This window comes from Nematolebias whitei, chromosome 10 (genome assembly GCF_014905685.2).
Source record: "Nematolebias whitei isolate Nwh7 chromosome 10, NemWhi1, whole genome shotgun sequence".
NCBI lineage: Eukaryota > Metazoa > Chordata > Actinopteri > Cyprinodontiformes > Rivulidae > Nematolebias > Nematolebias whitei.
Genome location: NC_056507.1, coordinates 14,051,365 through 14,059,781, shown reverse-complemented (window position 1 = coordinate 14,059,781; position 8,417 = coordinate 14,051,365). Strand labels below are relative to the sequence as shown.

The following is an 8,417-nucleotide window of genomic DNA, read 5'->3' as shown; positions in this document are numbered from 1 at the left end:
GAGAGAGAGAGAGAGAGAGAGAGAGAGAGAGAGAGAGAGAGAGAGAGCGCTTTGTTTTGCTATCTTTATGGGGACTTTGTGTTGCCTTCCATTATTTCTATAGCCTAACCCTGACTTTTACCCTGAACCTAACACATCCTCAATTCATACCTTAGTCGTAAACCTAACCCATCAACGGCACTTCTTCTTATGGGGCCCAGGCTTTGGGCCTCATAAGGAGAAGATGGTCCTCACAGTGTAGTATAAGTTGGAAAAATGGGCCTTACAAAGCAACATATACAAACACACACACACACACACCTTATCGATGTAGGTGTCTCCTGGTAGAGCAGACTCCAGCTCATGTAGATAGTGCAGCAGCCTGTCCTGTACTTTCTGAGCATAATGTTCTCCATAATGCTCCTCCATTTGATTCTTAAAAAAATAAAAATAAAATAAAAAGAATTAATTAATTTTTAAAAATTACAGTAAATAATATATTTAATGTTGCAACAAAATAAAAAGTGAGTTATTTAATCACTCAGTGTAATGTGGTATAATTACTAATTATTAAGTTCTAACAAACTTCATTACATACAAAGTTTGAGTAGTCTGACTGATGTCATGTAGAAACTATAAAAGAAGTTGGAGAATAGAAAACATTTATTCACTGTATGTGCAAATTTAAACCGTCACGGTAAATAAAACGGTTCTTTTAGTTTACAGTTTTGCTCTAAAGTATTTGGACATTTTTAAACTCCTCTCCAAAAAGCACCATATAAAACATTGTTTCCCCACAGGAAGTTTTCAGAAGAAAACCACAACATATTTGTCATGCTGCATCATTTTTTTTCTATACTGTGGTGGGTTGCTGTAAATGTGTACACTTCAGAGGAAGATACTGTATGTGGATAAATGTAGATCTATAGCACCACCAGTTGGACAGAAAACGGTGCAGCTGAGAAGGAAACTATAAATGCATCACCTCCTGATCTTTACCCGTTTGTTTCGTTACCTCCTGGCGAGCATCACAGAGCCATCACAACCGAGAAAAACAGGCTGAGAAACTCTTTCTACCCTAACGCTGTATTTCCTGTAACCCCACCATATGATCTGCCATCTGCTTATTACTTTGCACATTTTTTTCCAGTACCATGTAAGATTATTTACTAATTTGTGCATATTTATATTGTAATGAAAATCCTTTGGTGCACTCTTGCTGCAGTTGTCACACCACATCTCATATATAATAATAATAATAAACCATTCCTAAGGTCAAATAAAACATTTGGAGGCTAAACGTAACCAATAACTGGAAATTCAAATAATAAAAGCTGAACTGACACTATATAAATATCAGTCACAACAAAAGTTTGTATTTTCCTGTTTTTTACACGACAGCCTGAGTTCATTTTGACCCATTTTGACAGAACAGGTCACGTAAATGTGAACATTCATTTCCTAATTAGGTTTGAAATCAGTTTTATGATGTTGAGCTGCAAACGTTATACTGATACCAAAGATGAGAGAAAATCTGGCATGGAAGCAAGCAAATATAAATCTTTCTTGTTTAGGTGTTATAATGCTCAGCTGCTGAGTTGGCATCTGGACGTGCAGTTTATTTGACGTCTCTGTAAATGTACTGAGCGATGATTTGAAAAACTCATATGCAGGACTCCTTACTTAATTGTATTATTATCAGATTTACAGTTTGATTACACTGAAGTGAAGCATCAGTGAACTACAAAGACACAAATATATGTAAACAACATAATCTGGTGAGGTGTTTTAAACTAACCTTAATATATTCTTCCCCTTTGTCCTTGTTTATAGCGAGTGTTTGTGCAAAACTCTTAAATTCGACGTGGTTCTTCCTCATGAGGAACATTTCACGCTGACTCTGAAAGAAAACAAAACAAAGGATTACTTCAGGATCTCAATTTCAGATTTTCATACAGACAAATATGACTATAGAAGCAATTTATACTGAAAATGAGGACTGTGTTCACTGTGACACTACTTTGCATTTCTTAATTTGACAGTTATTTAGTTGTACCTCCAGTTCTGTAAGAGCAGGCACAGAACGGGTAGTCTGCACAGAGCTAAAGTAGAGTTAATAAATGTTGAACAGCCACAGATTTAGAAGTTAAGACACTGAAGAATATGGTTTGTGTGCATGATGACTGAGAAAAGTTCTTAAGAGATTGCCAGAGCTATAAAATGATATAAAAATCATAAACCAACAACCACATTACTGGTCATAGTGTTTAATGAACAAATATATACTTTTTTCAAAACATAGTCATTGTATTTATGTAAAGAAATAAAATAAAATAATCAAAATGATGCTTGTATGTTATGTTTTTGTTAATTGTTCATTAATAATTTGCACATCGAAGCTTCCGAATCTTTGCAGCATGAGTAATCATAAAAAGTGCATCCAGTTTCAGTTTCTGACACTTACACACTGATCCTGGTATTGAGGTAGTTTGTTTGGAAAGAACTGTCCAATTTTAGACACAATATTGATCATTCCTTCGTCCTCTTTTAGCATCCACATAATTACCTGCAACAAGAGACAACAACCAGAGAAAAGCTGAATACCCAAGTAGAGAACACCCCCCCCCCCCCCCCCACGGAATAGTTGCAGATTTTCGTCAGATTTATGACTAAAAGCACCATCTTATATTTCTACCATTGTCTTGAGTCCAAACAGAATCTTCATGTGTTTGATGGCACGCACTAGTCTGGGTAGAAGTCTGTATGTGGAGTCTAAAAATCCCATTACTCTCTCGTAGTTCTTCGTGTCCCTGCTTTTCACGATGGAGTAAACCTGGGCGGAGACGACACGCAGCCTCCACGAGTCTTCGAGGCTCAGAGGCTGAGAGTCCACATCTGGCCAGCTGCACGGGCCGACGGCTGCGGAGACACAATGTGAAGACACAATCATTCATCTTCAGTTCAGTCGTCTCCAAGACACACGGCACCTACACAGGGGTGTGTGCAACCACAAAACACAAGAGATATTTAAAAATAAGTCAATTAAACCTGTTTAGTTTAGCAAAGATAACATTGAGTCCTCCTGAGACTTTATCAGGCAGCTTAATTAAAATAAACGTCACACAATTTAAGGTAAAAACCTAAACTTTTTCATAATTAAATCTGATCCAGTTCCACTGTTTCTTTTTCGATTGGTATTAAAATGAAGACGATGTTACATTTTAATAATATATTAATAAAACATTGCTGCCTGCGATGCTTAAATTTGTGCAAAAATGATGTCAAACACATCTCTGCCAACAACTGTTGATTAATTTGTTTTAAATGCTCCTATTTACATATTACTTAAATATTTGAGTTGTCGTGTGATGGTTATTTTCTTGTTTAACATCCCTGAGCAGTTACTCAGACAAACTTACAAACAAATCTTTCATTTAAAAAGAAAAACTAGAGGAACATATTTTGGTTACATAAAAATAAAGAGCATGGAAAATGCCACATAAAAATGGTTAAATGATGAAACCACAGACTGTAAATAAAAGTATTAGAGCAATATGGCTGTGAATGAAACATAAACCTCTGTATAAAGAATGTCGTTCACACTAAGACATCCGATTCAATAAACAAATAAAGACATTCATTTTAATACGACCAACCTTCCTGTATGTCCATCATCTTGTGAGCCCAGATGTGCTCTATGATCCACACCGGAAACTTTGGAGCTACATGAGCATCCATCCTCTTACATCCGGTTGCGCTCTGTCACAAAGACGATCAGACCTGCAAGCAAAAGTGAGTCTGTTCCCCTCAATAATGAACAACCTCATCCCCTCACCCCACTGTTCTTCCAGTTGGGCATGTAGAGGCAAGTTACCGACATGAACAGCTGAACGGAAACTGATTAAAGTTTAAAAACAGACGTTGCAAACTACTTCCGCCTCTGGTGCATCCGGTAGCTGTTCGAAGCTGTCAAAATAAAGGTTCTTTTAAGTCTATGCGGGAATGTATGATTGTACTTGAAAAGAACACGAAACCCTTGCTATTATTTCCACTCTCTCTGTGTGAGACGGGTTAGGCGGACGTATAGATAAATGGTGGACGTAGGTTCGAGCTTATTTTAAATCGTTTTTACATTTGTGGCCAAGCAAAATTGTCCAAAAAGGCGGTCACATTGTTTACGTTTATGACATAATTTGATTTGAACGGGGAAGTATTTAGTGATTTTGCTAAATCCCATTGTAAAAAAAAAAAAAAAAACATCGACCTTTACTCTGAAGATAAGGATACTGCGCATGTGCAAATAACCGGAAGTGATTTCTATCTGTAGTTCAGTAGTCGTGATTACCCTTGGATTTTCACCTCCATAAAAATGTGATGTTTTTTTAGTTGCACGCATTCTTTAAGGTAACGGAGCTGTGTCATGTTTTTCGAGTTACAAATATTACGCTTAGTTAGCAAAAGTAGGGACAAATCGTAAATATTACAACAATGTCACGCTCCTAACTTGTCTAGAGGGATTTTACTTGGGTGGGGGAGGCATGGTTTGTTGTACATGACAACCCCGCCAGGCGGTGTTTAACGTAAAAGTTAATTAAACTTGAGGCTTCAATTCAATTTTTGAACCGGGAGCTCCATTAATAGTAATAAATGTATTTTTAAAATTTCGAACTGAATTTTTAGAAACTCCGGACTCATTGAAAATACTTTAGGGTAATGTCGAAAATGCCAAGGATTAAGGATGGGGTGCTAAAGGAGCGCACCTTAGATGTCAAGGAGAAAGACTTCATTCAAAAATCAGTAATTATTTGAGTCGTGTATTTTCTACAGAAACATTGACTGTAAGCTGGATTGTTTTATTCTGTTTATCTAGCACCTGCTTAAACCCTTAAGTCAAAATCTCAGCGTGTTATTTGATTTTCTAACTGTTTCTGTTTTTGTCCTGCAGACTCATTGCTACCATGAACACCAAGTCATCAGTGTCTCTGCTCCAGCTCTCATGGACAGGCTTCAGACTTTGTGCGTTCCCTCGTCCTGGTCCCAGAGCACTGGACTTAACCATAGCCTCCACTCTTCTGCCACACAGCTCAGCCTGCAGACGCTCTTTGTCTAGCAACCTTAAAGCACGCTCCTACTTTAAATACATGAAACGCAAAATCATCTCCCCTCCGAGTCCTCCGTACAGCCATGCGTGCCAGGTAGGGGATCCGATTCTGCGATCACAAGCAGCTCCTGTTGATCCAGGAGCTGTAATGACCCCTGAGATCCAACAAGTCATGAGCAGCATGAGGAAAGTAATGAGGAAGCTTGATTGCATGGGACTGAGTGCGCCACAGATTGGGGTGCCGCTCCGCATCCTGATGCTTGAATATCCGGTGAAGATGTTTGAGGAGATTTTACCTGCAGTCAGGGAGGCCCAGGGACTCTCTGTTCAGCCTCTGAGGATTTTCGTGAATCCTGAGCTGAAGGTGCTTGACAGTCAGATGGTGCTTTTTCAGGAGGCCTGTCTGAGCATATCGGGCTTTTCTGCCACAGTTCCACGCTACCAGAGTGTGGAAGTATCTGGTACGCATGTTTTATCTTGGTTTTTGTAGTGGTAAATGTGCCTCTTGCAGAAGTCCTACAATTTATTTTTAATCCCTTCCAGGGAACATATCTAATTATATATATATATATATGTAATTTAACACACACATAATTTCCCTCTGGGATTAATAAAGTATTTTTGAATTAAATTGAATCTCCAGGTTTCCTGTGTAAACGCAACTTTTATCTAATCTAATTAGTTGTTGTAATAAAACTTTGCTAATGCATTTTTCGTAATTTTTCTTATCTAGGTCTAAATGAAAAAGGTGAAGCTGTTAAGTGGCAGGCCAGCGGCTGGACAGCTCGGATCCTCCAACATGAGATGGACCACCTGAACGGCATTCTCTACATTGACCGCATGGACAGCAAAACTTTTATTAATATCCACTGGCAGGAGCATAACGAATAGAAAACTCCTTCGCAGTCACAACCAAACTTAAATATAAATAGAGACGTTTAAAAAAAAAATGCTGCTGCACAACTTAATATCACTGTGTGGAAGAAAGCTTTTACAATATTGGTTTTGTGAATTGTTTTTGATTCTGAACTAAAGAAGTTCATAGCTCCAAATAGAAAACCGTCCCTGCAGTGGTGTTGTCGTCGTCTTGGGACAAATGCATCAACGATTAGAAAATATTGTTTCAATGTAGAAGCAAAGGTGGAAACGTTATGTGGACCTAGATAAGTGAATCATAAAATGTGGTGGTGTCAGGATCCAACACATTTGGCATGGGTACAACTGTTGAAGCATACTCTATGTACATTTACTTACATGGTCTAAAATGTGAGTTCTCTTCCTTTTGCAATTGTTTATGCTCCACTCTATTGCTTTTTTCTATTTCATTAAGAAAGTAACATTTACAGCAATCGGGCACCGTTTATAGTAATGTTCAAGATTATCAGGATAAAATCAAATCCTGGAAGTTCATACAATAACGAGTCTAATAAGTGTTATGGAGTTGACACTAGACTGTTTCTTGGTTTTTTTTTTTCAAAGCTTACACTTTGGGACTGTTTCTGTGTATTGGTAATAAATTGTTCAGCATCATCTTCAGTATCTTATGAAATGGTTAATCCAGTATTTGTGAAGAAAAAATTCTTTGTAACTATTTAATCCATTTCATTACCGTTACCAAATGAGGAGACTTCTAGTTTGTCAGTGAACATCGTGATTGGATTACCAACATTTTCTTAATGTTTTTGTGTCAAGATTTTTTTAATAATCCCACTGCAATTTATTTCATATTTTACAAATTTCCTCTTGCGATTTACAAAACGGTCTGTTTAATTATTGACTGCCTTTAGAAAAACAACACATTTTACTTTTGTTTTGAAAAAACAAGTGAAAAGCTGGAAGTACTGTGTATTACAAAACACACTAAACAAATTTTGAGACAACCCTTTTTACTCCAAACTGTGCAAACAACTAACAGATTAACACTTAATGTGCTTTGCAACATGTTGCAGTGACCCAGAAGCACAGATCACAAGTATTTCAACAACACACTTCCTTCTCAAAAGGCTGATTATGGCAACTTATGAAACAAAAGAGAACACATATAGAACAGCATTTTATACAAGGCAACGTCAAATCAGTTGGCATTCGATATGCAGATTTAAGGCACAGTGATTCTGCTAAATGTGCCTCAACAGTGTAAAACTTTTTGAGTGCACATCAGACAGAAGATTCTTGGTCGAATGTTTGGCCACAGATGCACATAATGGGCTGTCTGAACCAGCACTTGCGACAATACTCTCTTCCACAGTACCGGCACAGAACTAAAGGCTTTCTGGAACAATACTTCCCACAGGAGCACAGTCCCAGCCGAGTGGCCTCATGGCTTTCTTGACACAATTTTCCCTCCTTGCAAAAATGGGCGTGGAAGACAAGGCATTTGGGACAAAAGATCCGAGGGTCTGGGTTTACCGTCTTCAGGTCGCAGCAGTTGTGGTAGCTGATTGGTTGAAGCGTTGCTGATTCAGCATCATCACACACATCTGAGGAGGACGCGGCTGCGTTGGTGCTGGTCACATTTTTTGTCCCGCTCTCCCTGAAGATCGCACTTGGTAGCGACAACTCGTGAGCTTCTTTCATTTTCTCCGGCAGGTTGTCAGCAACTTGCACGTTGTGGCCTTTCATAGTGCACTCGTCAAGAAAGGCACAGGTGGGGTCATGAAAGCTGTTGCAATCAAAGCATTGATAAGGGTGAACAAGACCATTGGTGCAGCTGCAGAGATTATTAATTTCAGTCTCACCCTTGCCAATCCCTGACACTCGTATCTGCTGTGAGTCTATTTTATACTTCAACTCCTCAGACAAATGCTTGCCTTTGCTCTTGTTGAATGAGGAACTTCTACTAGTGTCTGACTCTGGTGGTGAGGACATGTAACTTGCTCCGATGCTGCGTGTTTGGCCAGCAGGAGATGACGGATTGCTTTGAATTGCCCTGATTAAGGAGTGGGGGTTCTCATTATCGATACTCCATTCTTTCTGCTCCCCATTAACTGGCTCATCTCTGTAAAGATCAGCTTCATCGACCAGCTCCATCGGCGACTCGCTGACATCAAGCTGCTTCTTGACATTTTCAAAGGCAACCTGTCAAGAGATGTGAACCATTAGGTAGCCATATTTTTTACAGGTTTAGTTCTCTCAAAGGGAGACAATTTAATTTATAAACTTGAAGATGCAGAAAAAAATTCTTCATCAGATGGAGTGAGATGCAAAACATCAAAGTTAATAACTTGCTAGTTTTGTCTTCAAAATTATAGTAAAACAAACAATTTGCTAGAATGGAACTACATAAAGTACTGGCAGATCCTTTCCAGCAAAAATAACAAAAAAAAAGTATATATAT

At 38.4% G+C, this 8,417-nt stretch overlaps 2 protein-coding genes across 2 annotated transcripts in view; one reads left to right on the top strand and one right to left on the bottom strand.

Moving 5' to 3' along the window:
• The first annotated feature begins 4,291 nt into the window (after nt 1–4,291).
• pdf (peptide deformylase, mitochondrial) lies at nt 4,292–6,604 on the top strand. Its single transcript, XM_037682681.1, has 3 exons — nt 4,292–4,383; nt 4,925–5,541; nt 5,814–6,604. The coding sequence occupies exons 2-3, from the start codon at nt 4,938–4,940 to the stop codon at nt 5,969–5,971; spliced, it is 762 nt and encodes a 253-aa protein (XP_037538609.1). The 5' UTR covers nt 4,292–4,383; nt 4,925–4,937; the 3' UTR covers nt 5,972–6,604.
• Nucleotides 6,605–7,076: 472 nt separating this feature from the next.
• Nucleotides 7,077–8,417, bottom strand: part of spata2l (spermatogenesis associated 2-like) — a 4,319-nt gene continuing 2,978 nt past the window's right edge. Inside the window, exon 4 of the mRNA XM_037682680.1 lies at nt 7,077–8,158. Within this exon, the coding sequence (XP_037538608.1) occupies nt 7,238–8,158 (921 nt within the window). The 3' untranslated portion in view covers nt 7,077–7,237. The remainder of the gene's footprint in view (nt 8,159–8,417) is intronic.